This window comes from Dendrobates tinctorius, unplaced genomic scaffold (assembly GCF_039654945.1).
Source record: "Dendrobates tinctorius isolate UK_male_01 unplaced genomic scaffold, ASM3965494v1 ptg000342l, whole genome shotgun sequence".
Taxonomy (NCBI): domain Eukaryota; kingdom Metazoa; phylum Chordata; class Amphibia; order Anura; family Dendrobatidae; genus Dendrobates; species Dendrobates tinctorius.
Window position 1 is genome coordinate 348,197 of NW_027362008.1, and position 22,595 is coordinate 370,791.

At 49.7% G+C, this 22,595-nt stretch overlaps 1 protein-coding gene across 1 annotated transcript in view; it reads left to right on the forward strand.

The window, feature by feature from the left end:
* Window positions 1–20,692, forward strand: part of LOC141074950 (uncharacterized) — a 114,428-nt gene extending 93,736 nt beyond the window's left edge. The window contains 1 exon segment of the mRNA XM_073562278.1: window positions 18,226–20,692. Within this exon segment, the coding sequence (XP_073418379.1) occupies window positions 18,226–19,870 (1,645 nt within the window). The 3' untranslated portion in view covers window positions 19,871–20,692.
* The last annotated feature ends 1,903 nt before the right edge of the window (window positions 20,693–22,595 follow it).

Here is a 22,595-nt window from a genome sequence, read left to right on the forward strand (position 1 = left end):
AGGACGGCACTGGAGGATTCTGGGTGATGAGCGGAGAGGTGACTGCTGGGACATTATACAGGACGGCACTGGAGGATTCTGGGTGATGAGAGGAGAGGTGACTGCTGGGACATTATACAGGACGGCACTGGAGGATTCTGGGTGATGAGCGGAGAGGTGACTGCTGGGACATTATACAGGACGACACTGGAGGATTCTGAGTGATGAGCGGAGAGGTGACTGCTGGGACATTATACAGGACGGCACTGGAGGATTCTGGGTGATGAGAGGAGAGGTGACTGCTGGGACATTATACATGACGACACTGGAGGATTCTGAGTGATGAGCGGAGAGGTGACTGCTGGGACATTATACAGGACGGCACTGGAGGATTCTGTGTGATGAGCGGAGAGGTGACTGCTGGGACATTATACATGACGGCACTGGAGGATTCTGGGTGATGAGCGGAGAGGAGACTGCTGGGACATTATACAGGACGACACTGGAGGATTCTGAGTGATGAGCGGAGAGGTGACTGCTGGGACATTATACAGGACGGCACTGGAGGATTCTGGGTGATGAGAGGAGAGGTGACTGCTGGGACATTATACAGGACGGCACTGGAGGATTCTGGGTGATGAGTGGAGAGGTGACTGCTGGGACATTATACAGGACGGCACTGGAGGATTCTGGGTGATGAGCGAAGAGGTGACTGCTGGGACATTATACAGGAGGGCACTGGAGGATTCTGGGTGATGAGTGGAGAGGTGACTGCTGGGACATTATACAGGACGGCACTGGAGGATTCTGGGTGATGAGAGGAGAGGTTACTGCTGGGACATTATACAGGACGGCACTGGAGGATTCTGAGTGATGAGCGGAGAGGTGACTGCTGGGACATTATACATGACGGCACTGGAGGATTCTGGGTGATGAGCGGAGAGGAGACTGCTGGGACATTATACAGGACGGCACTGGAGGATTCTGGGTGATGAGCGGAGAGGTGACTGCTGGGACATTATACAGGACGGTACTGGAGGATTCTGGGTGATGAGCGGAGAGGTTACTGCTGGGACATTATACAGGACGGCACTGGAGGATTCTGGGTGATGAGCGGAGAGGAGACTGCTGGGACATTATACAGGATGGCACTGGAGGATTCTGGGTGATGAGCGGAGAGGTTACTGCTGGGACATTATACAGGACGGCACTGGAGGATTCTGGGTGATGAGCGGAGAGGTGACTGCTGGGACATTATACAGGATGGCACTGGAGGATTCTGGGTGATGAGCGGAGAGGTTACTGCTGGGACATTATACAGGACGGCACTGGAGGATTCTGTGTGATGAGCGGAGAGGTGACTGCTGGGACATTATACATGACGGCACTGGAGGATTCTGGGTGATGAGCGGAGAGGAGACTGCTGGGACATTATACAGGACGACACTGGAGGATTCTGAGTGATGAGTGGAGAGGTGACTGCTGGGACATTATACAGGACGGCACTGGAGGATTCTGGGTGATGAGTGGAGAGGTGACTGCTGGGACATTATACAGGACGGCACTGGAGGATTCTGGGTGATGAGCGAAGAGGTGACTGCTGGGACATTATACAGGACGACACTGGAGGATTCTGTGTGATGAGCGGAGAGGTGACTGCTGGGACATTATACAGGACGGCACTGGAGGATTCTGGGTGATGAGTGGAGAGGTGACTGCTGGGACATTATACAGGACGGCACTGGAGGATTCTGTGTGATGAGAGGAGAGGTGACTGCTGAGACATTATACAGGACGGCACTGGAGGATTCTGGGTGATGAGCGAAGAGGTGACTGCTGGGACATTATACAGGACGGCACTGGAGGATTCTGGGTGATGAGCGAAGAGGTGACTGCTGGGACATTATACAGGACGGCACTGGAGGATTCTGGGTGATGAGTGGAGAGGTGACTGCTGGGACATTATACAGGACGACACTGGAGGATTCTGTGTGATGAGCGGAGAGGTGACTGCTGGGACATTATACAGGACGGCACTGGAGGATTCTGAGTGATGAGTGGAGAGGTGACTGCTGGGACATTATACAGGACGGCACTGGAGGATTCTGGGTGATGAGTGGAGAGGTGACTGCTGGGACATTATACAGGACGGCACTGGAGGATTCTGGGTGATGAGCGAAGAGGTGACTGCTGGGACATTATACAGGACGGCACTGGAGGATTCTGTGTGATGAGCGGAGAGGTGACTGCTGGGACATTATACAGGACGGCACTGGAGGATTCTGGGTGATGAGTGGAGAGGTGACTGCTGGGACATTATACAGGACGGCACTGGAGGATTCTGTGTGATGAGAGGAGAGGTGACTGCTGAGACATTATACAGGACGGCACTGGAGGATTCTGGGTGATGAGCGAAGAGGTGACTGCTGGGACATTATACAGGACGGCACTGGAGGATTCTGGGTGATGAGCGAAGAGGTGACTGCTGGGACATTATACAGGACGGCACTGGAGGATTCTGGGTGATGAGTGGAGAGGTGACTGCTGGGACATTATACAGGACGACACTGGAGGATTCTGTGTGATGAGCGGAGAGGTGACTGCTGGGACATTATACAGGACGGCACTGGAGGATTCTGAGTGATGAGTGGAGAGGTGACTGCTGGGACATTATACAGGACGGCACTGGAGGATTCTGGGTGATGAGTGGAGAGGTGACTGCTGGGACATTATACAGGACGGCACTGGAGGATTCTGGGTGATGAGCGAAGAGGTGACTGCTGGGACATTATACAGGACGGCACTGGAGGATTCTGTGTGATGAGCGGAGAGGTCACTGCTGGGACATTATACAGGACAGCACTGGAGGATTCTGGGTGATGAGCGGAGAGGAGACTGCTGGGACATTATACAGGACGACACTGGAGGATTCTGAGTGATGAGTGGAGAGGTGACTGCTGGGACATTATACAGGACGGCACTGGAGGATTCTGGGTGATGAGTGGAGAGGTGACTGCTGGGACATTATACAGGACGGCACTGGAGGATTCTGGGTGATGAGCGAAGAGGTGACTGCTGGGACATTATACAGGAGGGCACTGGAGGATTCTGGGTGATGAGCGGAGAGGTGACTGCTGGGACATTATACAGGACGGCACTGGAGGATTCTGGGTGATGAGAGGAGAGGTTACTGCTGGGACATTATACAGGACGGCACTGGAGGATTCTGGGTGATGAGAGGAGAGGTTACTGCTGGGACATTATACAGGACGGCACTGGAGAATTCTGTGTGATGAGCGGAGAGGAGACTGCTGGGACATTATACAGGACGGCACTGGAGGATTCTGAGTGATGAGAGGAGAGGTTACTGCTGGGACATTATACAGGACGGCACTGGAGGATTCTGGGTGATGAGAGGAGAGGTTACTGCTGGGACATTATACAGGACGGCACTGGAGGATTCTGGGTGATGAGAGGAGAGGTTACTGCTGGGACATTATACAGGACGGCACTGGAGGATTCTGGGTGATGAGTGGAGAGGTGACTGCTGGGACATTATACAGGACGGCACTGGAGGATTCTGGGTGATGAGCGAAGAGGTGACTGCTGGGACATTATACAGGAGGGCACTGGAGGATTCTGGGTGATGAGCGGAGAGGTGACTGCTGGGACATTATACAGGACGGCACTGGAGGATTCTGGGTGATGAGAGGAGAGGTTACTGCTGGGACATTATACAGGACGGCACTGGAGGATTCTGGGTGATGAGAGGAGAGGTTACTGCTGGGACATTATACAGGACGGCACTGGAGAATTCTGTGTGATGAGCGGAGAGGAGACTGCTGGGACATTATACAGGACGGCACTGGAGGATTCTGAGTGATGAGAGGAGAGGTTACTGCTGGGACATTATACAGGACGGCACTGGAGGATTCTGGGTGATGAGAGGAGAGGTTACTGCTGGGACATTATACAGGACGGCACTGGAGGATTCTGGGTGATGAGAGGAGAGGTTACTGCTGGGACATTATACAGGACAGCACTGGAGGATTCTGGGTGATGAGCGGAGAGGAGACTGCTGGGACATTATACAGGACGGCACTGGAGGATTCTGAGTGATGAGCGGAGAGGTGACTGCTGGGACATTATACAGGAGGGCACTGGAGGATTCTGGGTGATGAGCGGAGAGGTGACTGCTGGGACATTATACAGGACGGCACTGGAGGATACTGGGTGATGAGCGGAGAGGTGACTGCTGGGACATTATACAGGACGGCACTGGAGGATTCTGTGTGATGAGCGGAGAGGTGACTGCTGGGACATTATACATGACGGCACTGGAGGATTCTGGGTGATGAGCGGAGAGGAGACTGCTGGGACATTATACAGGACGACACTGGAGGATTCTGAGTGATGAGTGGAGAGGTGACTGCTGGGACATTATACAGGACGGCACTGGAGGATTCTGGGTGATGAGTGGAGAGGTGACTGCTGGGACATTATACAGGACGGCACTGGAGGATTCTGGGTGATGAGCGAAGAGGTGACTGCTGGGACATTATACAGGAGGGCACTGGAGGATTCTGGGTGATGAGTGGAGAGGTGACTGCTGGGACATTATACAGGACGGCACTGGAGGATTCTGGGTGATGAGAGGAGAGGTTACTGCTGGGACATTATACAGGACGGCACTGGAGGATTCTGGGTGATGAGAGGAGAGGTTACTGCTGGGACATTATACAGGACGGCACTGGAGAATTCTGTGTGATGAGCGGAGAGGAGACTGCTGGGACATTATACAGGACGGCACTGGAGGATTCTGAGTGATGAGAGGAGAGGTTACTGCTGGGACATTATACAGGACGGCACTGGAGGATTCTGGGTGATGAGAGGAGAGGTGACTGCTGGGACATTATACAGGACGGCACTGGAGGATTCTGGGTGATGAGAGGAGAGGAGACTGCTGGGACATTATACAGGACGGCACTGGAGGATTCTGAGTGATGAGCGGAGAGGAGACTGCTGGGACATTATACAGGACGGCACTGGAGGATTCTGAGTGATGAGAGGAGAGGTTACTGCTGGGACATTATACAGGACGGCACTGGAGGATTCTGGGTGATGAGAGGAGAGGTGACTGCTGGGACATTATACAGGACGGCACTGGAGGATTCTGTGTGATGAGCGGAGAGGAGACTGCTGGGACATTATACAGGACGGCACTGGAGGATTCTGAGTGATGAGCGGAGAGGTGACTGCTGGGACATTATACAGGACGGCACTGGAGGATTCTGTGTGATGAGGGGAGAGGTGACTGCTGGGACATTATACATGACGGCACTGGAGGATTCTGTGTGATGAGCGGAGAGGAGACTGCTGGGACATTATACATGACGACACTGGAGGATTCTGAGTGATGAGCGGAGAGGTGACTGCTGGGACATTATACAGGACGGCACTGGAGGATTCTGTGTGATGAGCGGAGAGGTGACTGCTGGGACATTATACATGACGGCACTGGAGGATTCTGGGTGATGAGCGGAGAGGAGACTGCTGGGACATTATACAGGACGGCACTGGAGAATTCTGTGTGATGAGCGGAGAGGAGACTGCTGGGACATTATACAGGACGGCACTGGAGGATTCTGAGTGATGAGAGGAGAGGTTACTGCTGGGACATTATACAGGACGGCACTGGAGGATTCTGGGTGATGAGAGGAGAGGTGACTGCTGGGACATTATACAGGACGGCACTGGAGGATTCTGGGTGATGAGAGGAGAGGTTACTGCTGGGACATTATACAGGACGGCACTGGAGAATTCTGTGTGATGAGCGGAGAGGAGACTGCTGGGACATTATACAGGACGGCACTGGAGGATTCTGAGTGATGAGCGGAGAGGTGACTGCTGGGACATTATACAGGACGGCACTGGAGGATTCTGTGTGATGAGCGGAGAGGTGACTGCTGGGACATTATACAGGACGGCACTGGAGGATTCTGTGTGATGAGGGGAGAGGTGACTGCTGGGACATTATACATGACGGCACTGGAGGATTCTGTGTGATGAGCGGAGAGGAGACTGCTGGGACATTATACATGACGACACTGGAGGATTCTGAGTGATGAGCGGAGAGGTGACTGCTGGGACATTATACAGGACGGCACTGGAGGATTCTGTGTGATGAGCGGAGAGGTGACTGCTGGGACATTATACATGACGGCACTGGAGGATTCTGGGTGATGAGCGGAGAGGAGACTGCTGGGACATTATACAGGACGACACTGGAGGATTCTGAGTGATGAGCGGAGAGGTGACTGCTGGGACATTATACAGGACGGCACTGGAGGATTCTGGGTGATGAGAGGAGAGGTGACTGCTGGGACATTATACAGGACGGCACTGGAGGATTCTGGGTGATGAGTGGAGAGGTGACTGCTGGGACATTATACAGGACGGCACTGGAGGATTCTGGGTGATGAGCGAAGAGGTGACTGCTGGGACATTATACAGGAGGGCACTGGAGGATTCTGGGTGATGAGTGGAGAGGTGACTGCTGGGACATTATACAGGACGGCACTGGAGGATTCTGGGTGATGAGAGGAGAGGTTACTGCTGGGACATTATACAGGACGGCACTGGAGAATTCTGTGTGATGAGCGGAGAGGAGACTGCTGGGACATTATACAGGACGGCACTGGAGGATTCTGGGTGATGAGCGGAGAGGTGACTGCTGAGACGTTATACAGGACGGCACTGGAGCATTCTGAGTGATGAGCGGAGAGGTGACTGCTGGGACATTATACAGGACGGCACTGGAGGATTCTGGGTGATGAGAGGAGAGGTGACTGCTGGGACATTATACAGGAGGGCACTGGAGGATTCTGGGTGATGAGCGGAGAGGTGACTGCTGGGACATTATACAGGACGGCACTGGAGGATTCTGGGTGATGAGTGGAGAGGTGACTGCTGGGACATTATACAGGACGGCACTGGAGGATTCTGGGTGATGAGCGAAGAGGTGACTGCTGGGACATTATACAGGAGGGCACTGGAGGATTCTGGGTGATGAGTGGAGAGGTGACTGCTGGGACATTATACAGGACGGCACTGGAGGATTCTGGGTGATGAGTGGAGAGGTGACTGCTGGGACATTATACAGGACGGCACTGGAGGATTCTGGGTGATGAGCGAAGAGGTGACTGCTGGGACATTATACAGGACGGCACTGGAGGATTCTGGGTGATGAGAGGAGAGGTGACTGCTGGGACATTATACAGGAGGGCACTGGAGGATTCTGGGTGATGAGCGGAGAGGTGACTGCTGGGACATTATACAGGACGGCTCTGGAGGATTCTGGGTGAAGGGCGGAGAGGTGACTGCTGGGACATTATACAGGACGGCACTGGAGGATTCTGGGTGATGAGCGGAGAGGTGACTGCTGGGACATTATGCAGGACGGCACTGGAGGATTCTGGGTGAAGGGCGGAGAGGTGACTGCTGGGACATTATACAGGACGGCACTGGAGGATTCTGGGTGATGAGCGGAGAGGTGACTGCTGGGACATTATACAGGACGGCTCTGGAGGATTCTGGGTAATGAGCGGAGAGGTGACTGCTGGGACATTATACAGGAGGGCACTGGAGGATTCTGGGTGATGAGCGGAGAGGTGACTGCTGGGACATTATACAGGACGGCACTGGAGGATTCTGGGTGATGAGCGGAGAGGTGATTGCTGGGACATTATACAGGACTGGGGGTTTCTGGGTGATGAGAGGAGAGGTGACTGCTGGGACATTATACAGGACGGCACTGGAGGATTCTGGGTGATGAGCGGAGAGGTGACTGCTGGGACATTATACAGGACGGCACTGGAGGATTCTGGGTGATGAGCGGAGAGGTGATTGCTGGGACATTATACAGGACGGCACTGGAGGATTCTGGGTAATGAGCGGAGAGGTGACTGCTGGGACATTATGCAGGACGGCACTGGAGGATTCTGGGTGAAGGGCGGAGAGGTGACTGCTGGGACATTATACAGGACGGCACTGGAGGATTCTGGGTGATGAGCGGAGAGGTGACTGCTGGGACATTATACAGGACGGCTCTGGAGGATTCTGGGTAATGAGCGGAGAGGTGACTGCTGGGACATTATACAGGAGGGCACTGGAGGATTCTGGGTGATGAGCGGAGAGGTGACTGCTGGGACATTATACAGGACGGCACTGGAGGATTCTGGGTGATGAGCGGAGAGGTGATTGCTGGGACATTATACAGGACTGGGGGTTTCTGGGTGATGAGAGGAGAGGTGACTGCTGGGACATTATACAGGACGGCACTGGAGGATTCTGGGTGATGAGCGGAGAGGTGACTGCTGGGACATTATACAGGACGGCACTGGAGGATTCTGGGTGATGAGCGGAGAGGTGACTGCTGAGACATTATACAGGACGGCACTGGAGGATTCTGGGTAATGAGCGGAGAGGTGACTGCTGGGACATTATACAGGACGGCACTGGAGGATTCTGGGTGATGAGCGGAGAGGTGACTGCTGGGACATTATACAGGACGGCACTGGAGGATTCTGTGTGATGTGCGGAGAGGAGACTGCTGGGACATTATACAGGACGGCACTGGAGGATTCTGGGTGATGAGCGGAGAGGTGGCTGCTGGGACATTATACAGGACGGCACTGGAGGATTCTGGGTGATGAGCGGAGAGGTGACTGCTGGGACATTATACAGGACGACACTGGAGGATTCTGGGTGATGAGTGGAGAGGTGACTGCTGGGACATTATACAGGACGGCACTGGAGGATTCTGGGTGATGAGCGGACAGGTGACTGCTGGGACATTATACAGGACGGCACTGGAGGATTCTGGGTGATGAGCGGAGAGGTGACTGCTGGGACATTATACAGGACGGCACTGGAGGATTCTGGGTGATGAGCGGAGAGGTGACTGCTGGGACATTATACAGGACGACACTGGAGGATTCTGGGTGATGAGTGGAGAGGTGACTGCTGGGACATTATACAGGACGGCACTGGAGGATTCTGGGTGATGAGCGGACAGGTGACTGCTGGGACATTATACAGGAGAACACTGGAGGATTCTGGGTGATGAGCGAAGAGGTGACTGCTGGGACATTATACAGGAGGGCACTGGAGGATTCTGGGTGATGAGCGGAGAGGTGACTGCTGGGACATTATACAGGACGGCACTGGAGGATTCTGGGTGATGAGCGGAGAGGTGACTGCTGGGACATTATACAGGACGGCACTGGAGGATTCTGGGTGATGAGCGGAGAGGTGACTGCTGGGACATTATACAGGACGACACTGGAGGATTCTGGGTGATGAGCGGAGAGGTGACTGCTGGGACATTATACAGGAGGGCACTGGAGGATTCTGGGTGATGAGCGGAGAGGTGACTGCTGGGACATTATACAGGACGACACTGGAGGATTCTGGGTGATGAGCGGAGAGGTGACTGCTGGGACATTATACAGGACGGCACTGGAGGATTCTGGGTGATGAGCGGAGAGGTGACTGCTGGGACATTATACAGGACGACACTGGAGGATTCTGGGTGATGAGCGGAGAGGTGACTGCTGGGACATTATACAGGACGACACTGGAGGATTCTGGGTGATGAGCGGAGAGGTGACTGCTGGGGCATTATACAGGACGGCACTGGAGGATTCTGGGTGAGGAGCGGAGAGGTGACTGCTGGGACATTATACAGGACAGCACTGGAGGATTCTGGGTGAGGAGCGGAGAGGTGACTGCTGGGACATTATACTGGATGGCACTGGAGGATTCTGGGTGAGGAGCGGAGAGGTGACTGCTGGGACATTATACAGGACGGCACTGGAGGATTCTGGGTGAGGAGCGGAGAGGTGACTGCTGGGACATTATACAGGACGGCACTGGAGGATTCTGGGTGATGAGCGGAGAGGTGACTGCTGGGACATTATACAGGACGGCACTGGAGGATTCTGGGTGATGAGCGGAGAGGTGACTGCTGGGACATTATACAGGACGGCACTGGAGGATTCTGGGTGATGAGAGGAGAGGTGACTGCTGGGACATTATAGAGAACGGCACTGGAGGATTCTGGGTGATGAGCGGAGAGGTGACTGCTGGGACATTATACAGGACGGCACTGGAGGATTCTGGGTGATGAGCGGAGAGGTGACTGCTGGGACATTATACAGGACGGCACTGGAGGATTCTGGGTGATGTGCGGAGAGGAGACTGCTGGGACATTATACAGGACGGCACTGGAGGATTCTGGGTGATGAGAGGAGAGGTGACTGCTGGGACATTATAGAGAACGGCACTGGAGGATTCTGGGTGATGAGCGGAGAGGTGACTGCTGGGACATTATACAGGACGGCACTGGAGGATTCTGGGTGATGAGCGGAGAGGTGACTGCTGGGACATTATACAGGACGGCACTGGAGGATTCTGTGTGATGTGCGGAGAGGAGACTGCTGGGACATTATACAGGACGGCACTGGAGGATTCTGGGTGATGAGCGGAGAGGTGGCTGCTGGGACATTATACAGGACGGCACTGGAGGATTCTGGGTGATGAGCGGAGAGGTGACTGCTGGGACATTATACAGGACGGCACTGGAGGATTCTGGGTGATGAGTGGAGAGGTGACTGCTGGGACATTATACAGGACGGCACTGGAGGATTCTGGGTGATGAGCGGAGAGGTGACTGCTGGGACATTATACAGGACGGCACTGGAGGATTCTGGGTGATGAGCGAAGAGGTGACTGCTGGGACATTATACAGCACTGGAGGATTCTGGGTGATGAGCGGAGAGGTGACTGCTGGGACATTATACAGGACGGCACTGGAGGATTCTGGGTGATGAGTGGAGAGGTGACTGCTGGGACATTATACAGGACGGCACTGGAGGATTCTGGGTGATGAGCGAAGAGGTGACTGCTGGGACATTATACAGGAGGGCACTGGAGGATTCTGTGTGATGAGCGGAGAGGTGACTGCTGGGACATTATACAGGACGGCACTGGAGGATTCTGGGTGATGAGCGGAGAGGTGACTGCTGGGACATTATACAGGACGGCACTGGAGGATTCTGGGTGATGAGCGGAGAGGTGACTGCTGGGACATTATACAGGACGGCACTGGAGGATTCTGGGTGATGAGCGGAGAGGTGACTGCTGGGACATTATACAGGACGGCACTGGAGGATTCTGGGTGATGAGCGGAGAGGTGACTGCTGGGACATTATACAGGACGGCACTGGAGGATTCTGGGTGATGAGCGGAGAGGTGATTGCTGGGACATTATACAGGACTGGGGGATTCTGGGTGATGAGAGGAGAGGTGACTGCTGGGACATTATACAGGACGGCACTGGAGGATTCTGGGTGATGAGCGGAGAGGTGACAGCTGGGACATTATACTGGACGGCACTGGAGGATTCTGGGTGAGGAGCGGAGAGGTGACTGCTGGGACATTATACAGGACGGCACTGGAGGATTCTGGGTGATGAGAGGAGAGGTGACTGCTGGGGCATTATACAGGACGGCACTGGAGGATTTTGGGTGATGAGTGGAGAGGTGACTGCTGGGACATTATACAGGACGGCACTGGAGGATTCTGGGTGATGAGCGGAGAGGTGACTGCTGGGACATTATACAGGACGGCACTGGAGGATTCTGGGTGATGAGAGGAGAGGTGACTGCTGGGGCATTATACAGGACGGCACTTGAGGATTCTGGGTGATGAGAGGAGAGGTGACTGCTGGGACATTATACAGGAGGGCACTGGAGGATTCTGGGTGATGAGCGGAGAGGTGACTGCTGGGACATTATACAGGACGGCACTTGAGGATTCTGGGTGATGAGCGGAGAGGAGACTGCTGGGACATTATACAGGACTGGAGGATTCTGGGTGATGAGCGGAGAGGTGACTGCTGGGACATTATACAGGACGGCACTGGAGGATTCTGGGTGATGAGCGGAGAGGTGACTGCTGGGACATTATACAGGACGGTACTGGAAGATTCTGGGTGATGAGAGGAGAGGTGACTGCTGGGACATTATACAGGACAGCACTGGAGGATTCTGGGTGATGAGCGGAGAGGTGACTGCTGGGACATTATACAGGACGGCACTGGAGGATTCTGGGTGATGAGAGGAGAGGTGACTGCTGGGACATTATACAGGACTGGAGGATTCTGGGTGATGAGCGGAGAGGTGACTGCTAGGACATTATACAGGACGGCAGTGGAGGATTCTGGGTGATGAGCGGAGAGGTGACTGCTGGGACATTATACAGGACGGCACTTGAGGATTCTGGGTGATGAGCGGAGAGGAGACTGCTGGGACATTATACAGGACTGGAGGATTCTGGGTGATGAGCGGAGAGGTGACTGCTGGGACATTATACAGGAGGGCACTGGAGGATTCTGGTGATGAGCGGAGAGGTGACTGCTGGGACATTATACAGGACGGCACTGGAGGATTCTGGGTGATGAGCGGAGAGGAGACTGCTGGGACATTATACAGGACTGGAGGATTCTGGGTGATGAGCGGAGAGGTGACTGCTGGGACATTATACAGGACGGCACTGGAGGATTCTGGGTGATGAGAGGAGAGGTGACTGCTGGGACATTATACAGGACGGCACTGGAGGATTCTGGGTGATGAGCGGAGAGGAGACTGCTGGGACATTATACAGGACGGCACTGGAGGATTCTTGGTGATGAGCGGAGAGGTGACTGCTGGGACATTATACAGGACGGCACTTGAGGATTCTGGGTGATGAGCGGAGAGGAGACTGCTGGGACATTATACAGGACTGGAGGATTCTGGGTGATGAGCGGAGAGGTGACTGCTAGGACATTATACAGGACGGCAGTGGAGGATTCTGGGTGATGAGCGGAGAGGTGACTGCTGGGACATTATACAGGACGGCACTTGAGGATTCTGGGTGATGAGCGGAGAGGAGACTGCTGGGACATTATACAGGACTGGAGGATTCTGGGTGATGAGCGGAGAGGTGACTGCTAGGACATTATACAGGACGGCACTGGAGGATTCTGGGTGATGAGCGGAGAGGTGACTGCTGGGACATTATACAGGAGGGCACTGGAGGATTCTTGGTGATGAGCGGAGAGGTGACTGCTGGGACATTATACAGGACGGCACTGGAGGATTCTTGGTGATGAGCGGAGAGGTGACTGCTGGGACATTATACAGGACGGCACTGGAGGATTCTTGGTGATGAGCGGAGAGGTGACTGTTGGGACATTATACAGGACGGCACTGGAGGATTCTGGGTGATGAGCGGAGAGGAGACTGCTGGGACATTATACAGGACTGGAGGATTCTGGGTGATGAGCGGAGAGGTGACTGCTGGGACATTATACAGGACGGCACTGGAGGATTCTGGGTGATGAGCGGAGAGGTGACTGCTGGGACATTATACAGGACGGCACTGGAGGATTCTTGGTGATGAGCGGAGAGGTGACTGCTGGGACATTATACAGGACGGCACTGGAGGATTCTGGGTGATGAGCGGAGAGGTGACTGCTGGGACATTATACAGGACGGCACTGGAGGATTCTTGGTGATGAGCGGAGAGGTGACTGTTGGGACATTATACAGGAGGGCACTTGAGGATTCTGGGTGATGAGCGGAGAGGAGACTGCTGGGACATTATACAGGACTGGAGGATTCTGGGTGATGAGCGGAGAGGTGACTGCTGGGACATTATACAGGACGGCACTGGAGGATTCTGGGTGATGAGCGGAGAGGTGACTGCTGGGACATTATACAGGACGGCACTGGAGGATTCTTGGTGATGAGCGGAGAGGTGACTGCTGGGACATTATACAGGACGGCACTTGAGGATTCTGGGTGATGAGCGGAGAGGAGACTGCTGGGACATTATACAGGACTGGAGGATTCTGGGTGATGAGCGGAGAGGTGACTGCTGGGACATTATACAGGACGGCACTGGAGGATTCTGGGTGATGAGTGGAGAGGTGACTGCTGGGACATTATACAGGACAGCACTGGATGATTCTGGGTGATGAGCGGAGAGGTGACTGCTGGGACATTATACAGGACGGCACTGGAGGATTCTGGGTGATGAGCGGAGAGGTGACTGCTGGGACATTATACAGGACGGCACTGGAGGATTCTGGGTGATGAGCGGAGAGGAGACTGCTGGGACATTATAAAGGACTGGAGGATTCTGGGTGATGAGCGGAGAGGTGACTGCTGGGACATTATACAGGACTGGAGGATTCTGGGTGATGAGCGGAGAGGTGACTGCTGGGACATTATACAGCTCTGGAGGATTCTGGGTGATGACGGTGTCGTTGTTGTCAGGTTCCTATAAGGTGTCAGGACGTCGCTGTCTATCTCTCCATGGAGGAGTGGGAGTATCTAGAAGGACACCAGGATCGATACGAGTGCATCATGATGGAGGAGCATCGGCCTCTTATGTTGCAAGGTATGGAAAAAACATATGAATACTTATTATGTGCACTGAGTGCTGTAATGAAGCTTTGCATGACATGTACAAGTAGATTCTTTTTTTAACTCCTGCATTAAATCACAGTAGAGCCTCATTTTTCCTGCTGATGTCTCTATACAGGAAGTGGGGGCGGGCCTTTGTGTACAGGAAGTGGGGATGGGCTTAATATTTGCACAGGAAGTGGGGCGGGCCTCAGTCTGTGGACTGGTATTGGGGTCAGGTCTTTGCTTTTGCTCTTCTGTCTGTCAGACATTGTAGCGATGGGTTTTTAGTTCAATACAAGCTGGAAGTGAGGGAAAGGACGTTTCAGCACCTATGTCACTGGCTGAAGTTTGATGAAGAGGAACTGCCCACTGAAAAAAAACAAAAAAGTCTAATTACAATGAAGAATAGAACAAAGAATGGCAGGCTTTCCTTTCCACCTAACCAATAAGGGTTAAACTAGGAAAGATTGAAATAGGGAAAGGATAAACAGGTGCTACAATGGACCAGAGGAGGAAAAGGAAAGATTAGGGTAGGAAGGGAAGCGGGAGGGAAAGACGGGAAGGGGTAAAAAGAAAAATATATGTATTTTAAGCCTTGCAGTGTTAAATCCAGTTGGGGCAGTTCTTTCACGTATGCGTCCTCGAGAACACTATGTATCCACAGTGCAATCGCAGCATCATCAAAGGACGCGGCACATCCGCAACACTAATGATTTCCTGCAGGTGTAAGGTTGTTAAAGCAAGCGGTATCGCATGTATTGGCGCTTAGACTCAGAAACAAAAGTATCTATGTTGTGTGATTCGAAGCTTCTGCTTTGCTGCTTAGTGTACATTACAGTTTTGAGCTGGCAGATCTATCTAAGCTAGTATAGATATCCTGTGCCAGAGGGCAATAGGTCCATTCTTAACCCCTTCCCGACCTTGGACGTACCCAGTAAGGGCCCCGTCACACATAGCGACTCACTAGCGATCCCGACAACGATATGATCTTGTCAGGATCGCTGGTGAGTCGCTACATGATTGCTGTGAGCTGCCAGACAGCTTCACCAGCGATCAGCACCAGTGACGACGAGCGCGCGCGCGTCGCTGTGTACCTTAGATACCAGTGCAATGATGCAGGTAGCTGGTAACCAAGGTAAACAGCGGGTTTCTAAGCAACGCGCGGCGCTGAGCAGTACTTGATGCCTGAGCAGGACTTGGTTGCTTGTTTTTTTCTTGTTCATGCATCCTGAAGCTGATGGGCGCTGATCAGTGACGCCAATCACTGCAGCCGCTGACAAGACACACACCACATCTGGGTATGCATCCTATAGGCGTTAAGTGCTGATCACACATCACTGATCGGCCTCCGGTTGTTTTTTTTTTTTTGCGTGTGAAAAAAGATTTGAATAAAAAATAATTTAGATTAGTTGATAGGAATAGATTAGGGATAGTAAAAATCTGCTTTAGTAATCATCTTATATTACAGTATTTTTTACAGAATTTAATCAAGGTTAGTGTCAGATAGTTGCAGGCGCATAGTCATTTTTTTTTTTTTTGCTTACTGGCATCCGTTTAAGTTTGTTTTTTATTTTATCAAATTTTTATAATATATATATACATACACATACCGTATATACTCGAGTATAAGCCGACCTGAGTATAAGCCAAGGTACCTAATTTTGCCACGGAAAACTGGGTAAGCTTATTGACTCGAGTATAATCCAGGTATGCATTGTCCCCTCATCCCTGTCCTGCTACGCATGGCTCCCCCCATCCTGTCCTGCTACGCGTGGCTTCCTCGTTTTGTCCTGGTATGTGTGGCTCCCTTGTTTTGTCCTGGTATGTGTGGCTCCCCCCATCCTCTCCTGGTATGTATGGCTCCCCCGGTCCTGTCCTGTTGTTGTTGTGTGCATGGCTCATCCCCCTCCATCCCATCGTTGTATGTATGGCTCAAACTCCTCCCTCCCCCCCCACGCCGTCCTACCCGCCATCGTTGCGTCTCTTGTCCTGGTGTGGCAGCTCTCCTGTGCTCAGCGGTCACATGGTACCGCTCATTAAGGTAATAAATATGCATTCCACGCATATGGGAGTGGAGACGCGTGCATATTCATTACCTTAATGAGCGGTATCACGTGAACACTCAGCACAGGAAGAGCTGATGGCGCCAGAACGGAGATGCAGGGACAGCATGAGGAGGGTGAGTATGATGTCTTCTGGAAGCCGTCAGATGTAGCTGCAGCTGTCACTGTGCCACAACCGCCGGCTCCTGCCATTGCTCTGCCGCTCCCCCTACCCGTCGGCTTTCTGGACAATGACTCGTGTATAAGCCGAGGGGGCATTTTCAGCACAAAAAAGTGCTGAAAATCTCGGCTTATTCAAGCACTCTACACAACTTGCGTATACCAACCTGATGTACTCTACACAACTCGCGTATACCAACCTGATGTACTCTACACAACTTGCGTATACCAACCTGATGTACTCTACACAACTTGCGTATACCAACCTGATGCACTCTACACAACTCATGTATACCAACCTGATGTACTGTACACAACTCACGTATACCAACCTGATGTACTGTATGCAACTCACGTATACCAACCTGATGTATTCTATATACAGGGGGCCATGTGGTCAGTCACTGTGTGGTTGTGTGTCTCTACAGATGGATCCAAGAGGAGAAATCCACCAGAGAGATGTCCCCGTCCTCTGTGTCCCCAGGACTGTCCAGAGGAGAATCACAACATCCCGGAGGATCATCAGGTAGATGACACTGAAGCCCCCACAACATCTGACCATGAAGTGATGGAACCTGAGCTCACCTTACATTATTCTTGTCTTTTAAGGCTGAAGATCTGATTGATATTAAAATTGAGGTTATTGATGAAGCAGAAGAGATGATGAGTTTAAGGGCCGATCAGCAGGGTGAGGAGGGGAGACTGTCATGTCTGTACTGTGGACACCTACTGCTATTACTACTCTCCTCATCTCCTCACACAATCTATTCCATCACTGTTTGTTTCCTACAGATGGACTCATGGAAAGGAATCCACCAGAGAGATGTCCCCGTCGTCCTTATTCCCAGGAGTGTCCAGAGGAGAATCACAACATCCCAGAGAGTCATCAGGTAGAAGTTGCTGAGCCCTGTACTAGATTTATAGAAGGAAATGGGGACATTAGTGGTCAAGCAGTAATAGATGTCATAGATTTTGGTGTTTTATTTCATCAGGGAAATGATCTGACTGATATTGAAGAGGAAGAGAGTATGACCCTAAGTCAACTGTATATGGCTGGTGGGAAGAAGGAAATTCCAGTAAATTTTACTACAGGTATGTATTTATGATGGACATGCAGCTATACTACGTGATCCCACATGCAGCTCTGCTACACGCGTATTTCTCCTTGCTGTAGGATCTAAATCTGACTTTGGGTAAAAAAATCTATAACTGTTTTAACTAGCCTATTGTTGTGAATATGTACTGAAAATCTTACAATATCCGATTTTAATCTCTATAGAAAATCACATTAAGAATTCTGAGGGAAACTTCATGTTATTGATAAATTATAAAGTAGAAGATGAAGATGTCAAGCAGCTCTCTTCAGAAGAAAAGACAATTACCCATAATATAAATTCAGAAGTTCACAGTACAGATTTAACATATAATCCCCATCATCATGAGGATCCTTCTTCTTCTGACCAGGTTCAGACAGATGCCACAAGTACAGATCAGAAAGGTGAGAAAAGGTTTCAATGTGGAGAATGCGGAAAACACTTTACAAGAAGCTCAAGTCTTTATGTACACAGAAGAATTCACACAGGGGAGAAGCCATATTCTTGTTCAGAATGTGGAAAAGGATTTACAGGTAAATCAGGTCTTGTTGCACATAAAAGAATTCACACAGGAGAAAAACCATTTTCATGCTCATTATGTGGGAAGTCATTTATAAACAAATCGGGTCTTGTTAAACATCGGAGAAGTCACACAGGAGAGAAACCGTATTCATGTTCAGAATGTGGGAAATGTTTTGCAGATAAATCCCATCTTGTTAAACATCAACAGACTCACACTGGAGAGAAGCCATTTTCATGTTCAGAATGTGGGAAATGCTTTATCTGGAAAGTAAATTTTGTTAGACATCAGCGAAGTCACACAGGAGAGAAACCATATTCATGCTCACTCTGTGGGAAATCATTTATAGATAAATCAAGTCTTGTTAAGCATCAGAGAATTCACACAGGGGAGAAGCCATACACATGTTCAGAATGTGGAAAAGGTTTTACAGATAAATCACATTTTCTTAAACATCAAAGAATTCACACAGGAGAAAAGCCGTATTCATGCTCAAAATGTGAGAAATGCTTTGCCTGGAAAATAGATTTTGTTAGACATCAACAAAGTCACAAAGGAGAGAAGCCGTTTTCATGTGTGATATGTGGGAAGTCATTTATAGATAAATCAGGTCTTGTTAGACATGAAAGAAGTCACACAGGCAAGAAGCCATTTTCATGTTTGCTATGTGGGAAATGCTTTACAGATAAATCTGGTCTTGTAATACATGAAAGAATTCACACAGGTGAAAAGCCATTTTCATGTTCTCTATGTAAGAAGTGCTTCACATGTAAAGCAAGTCTTGTTAGACATGAGCGAAGTCACACAGGAGAGAAATCATATTCATGTTCAGAATGTGGAAAATGTTTTATCTATCAGTCAGACTGTGTTAAACATCAGAGAATTCACACAGGAGAGAAACTATTTATGTGTTCAGACTGTGGAAAGTGCTTTACAGGTAAATCAGATCTTGTTAAACATGAGAGAAGTCACACAGGAGAGAAGCCGTATTCATGTTCAGAATGTGGGAAATGTTTTACACATCAATCAGATCTTGTGAAACACCGGAGAATTCACACTGGAGAAAAACCATATTCATGTTCAGAATGCAGGAAATATTTTACGGATAAATCAAGTCTTGTTAAACATCAGAAAAGTCACACTGGGGAGAAACCGTATTCATGTTCCGAATGTGGAAAATATTTTCTGACGAAAACCAAACTTAAAGATCATTATCGAAGTCATACAGGAGAGAAGCCGTTTCCATGCTCACTATGTGGAAAATGCTTTGTGAATAAATCAAATCTTCTTACACACGAGAGAAGTCACACAGGGGAGAAGCCGTATTCATGTTCACTATGTGTAAAGTGCTTTACCTATAAATCAGATCTTGTTAAACATCAGAAAATTCACAAGGAAGAGAAACCGTTCATATGTTCAGAATGTGGGAAATGTTTTACTCAGCAAGCAGATCTTCTGAATCATCAAGGAAGTCACACAGGAGAGATGCCATTTTGATGTTCTGTATGTGAACAATGTTTTATGAGTACCGTAAATTAAATTTTGAAACTCATTAAAGACATTGATAGTAAACCATTTTCTTGTTATAGAATGTGAAAAATTCTGTGAATGCCCAAAAAACAAAGGTTGTTAATGTATCAGGTAATTCCCAAAGAATAAACATAACACTAAGGCAGATGAAGAACACCTTCTATTCTCTCATCTGAGAGAATCCGTGCCATTATGTAAATCAAACTCTGATCAGAGTGAGCATAGTGTGAGCATAGTGTGAGCATAGTGTGATGCGATTGACTCGGATAAGAAGATAGAGAAATACATTTCTCAATTCTGTTAGGCCGAGGAAATAGGACTGCACTCACATATCATCCGAATACAATAGTTTCCACAGACTCACTGACTTGCGTGGCCATGTACGATCCAAAGATTGGATCAAACTCTGCTTGTAGTGATTGGTTTTTTTTCAAACCAGCTTGGTTCACGTATCAAATTTAACTTGTGCACATACCCATAGTAAAACATCCAATGTTTTGTCGGATTGCACTCGGATCATAAATAAGGCCATATTCACGAGCCCTATCTGACAATATTATTGTCTTTTGAGTAGAATTAACCTGGATCTGCAAAACATCAACATTCTATTTACCTACATTCATCTGAGGATTGCAGAAAAAAATGAGAAGCAGAAGAACCTTTGCTTTCAAAGCAGTAAAGCGGAATTGTCACCATGAACCTTGCTGCTGTATTCAGAATATCACATACAGCGCAGGAGAGTCAGAAGTTGTGAAACTATCTACACTTTGTATTGTATGTTAACATTAATATATGAATATCAAACATAAAAAGATACATGACTAAACTTAAGCACGTGTGAAATTTCTTTCAATTGTTGCCAAGTCAATTTCTTAAGTTAATTTCTGTCTTTACCCATTCGTACATGGACATCGTGGTCGGGAAGGTCTTTCTGGAAATGGACACACATATACAACATGGTGACCGAGTAAAGATGGCTGCTGCCCCTTTGTTGCATTCCTGGGTACATCATGTCGCTCTTACTCCCCAACCTCACACACGCTCCCTCTCCTGACAAGGCTCTTGTAGTCTGCACTATATGGAATGGTGGTAGAACCACTTGGTTGCCTTCTCGATTATCGTTCAGGGTGACCGTGCAATGAACACATACTTAGTAGTCTCTTGTAACATCAGCTCCACTTCCTTGTAATTTAAATAATTTGTTTTAGAACTCCCCTGAAAATTTGTTTTGCAAAATTTATGTTGATGGGGTTTGCATTTATATTTGAAAATGTCTAAAAATTGACAGACTTAAAAAAAAAAAATTACCAATTTTCAAACTTTGAATTTCTATGCCCTTAAAACAGTCCGCACAATAGTTAATAAATTATTTAACACGTGCCTATTTTACATCATCACTTTTAAATGACTTTTTATGACATTAGAAGGGCTATAAGCTTAGCAGCTATTTTCCTTTTTTTCTTCAGTTAAATTCGCAAAACCTGTAAGTCAATGGATCACTACACTGTTGAAGTAACTTTGAGAGGACATATAAGTGCTTCTCACTAAATTAGAATATCATCAAAAAGTGAATTTATTTCAGTTCTTCAATACAAAATTTGAAACTCATATAGAGTCATTACACACAGAGTGATCTATGTCACAGGTTTATTTCTGGTAATGTTGATGATTATGGCTCACAGCCAATGAGAACCCAAAAGTCATCTCAGTAAATTACAATAATTTAAAAAAACACCCACAAAGGCTTCCTAAGTGTTTATAAAGGTCCCTTAGTCTGTTTCAGTAGCTCCACAATCATGGGGAAGACTGCTGACCTGACAGATGTCCAGAAGGCAGTCGTTGAGACACTCCACAAGAAGGGGAAGCCACAAAAGGTCATTGCTAAAAAAGCTGGCTGTTCACAGAGTGCTGGATCCAAGAATATTAATGGAAAGTTGAGTGGAAGAGTGGGGCGTGGCGATGCAGAGGAGCTGAGAGGACGTGCTTAGGCAGAGCTCCTACGATCCTGAGACAAATCCTGCCTTTATGTCACCCAAAAACCCACCTTGATAATACTGTGGACCCCTTGGGCTCCGGGGAACCTCTGGCTTCCGAGGAGGTACGGCTCTGGTCAGGGGAGACTCAGGTAGAAAGCAGAGCCTGCAAGGAGGCAGTGGCCATTTTCTACTGCGAGCTCTGAAACCGAGATGCAGCCTGGAAGGATTCACCTCTGGTGCGGTGAGTTGGACGGAGCGTAGGAATCCTAAAGGTACACAGGAGGGTACGCACGGTGTGAGCTGAGAAATGAGCCCCTTGCTCCCTCATGGAAGCTATACGCTGCCCATTGGTGCCCGCCATCTTGATTACATTCATCGTTCGCATCACCTTTCCGTTCCTTGGGGGTGGGGCCGCAGTCTCCGCGGCAGTTTGCTGACAGCACACTTCATCAAATCGCACGCCAGGGTCTGTTGTAGGATAATACGATCTCACTGCCCTGAAGCTAAGGTCGCATTAGGTACTATATCCTGCTGATAAACCCACATAACAGACTGTGCTGATATCTCTGTACTTTCACTTTCAGTTCCCCAATTCCCTGGGGCTGGAAGGGTGGATAAGAGTTACACAACTGGCCAGATAAGTTTGGTTTTTCTGTCTCACAATAGTAAATTCAGGCAAATTAAGCTCCCGCACTACAAGAGAGCTGCTATAAATTAAGGGACAATTTACTTCATCAACTTGCTATACCACATAAATC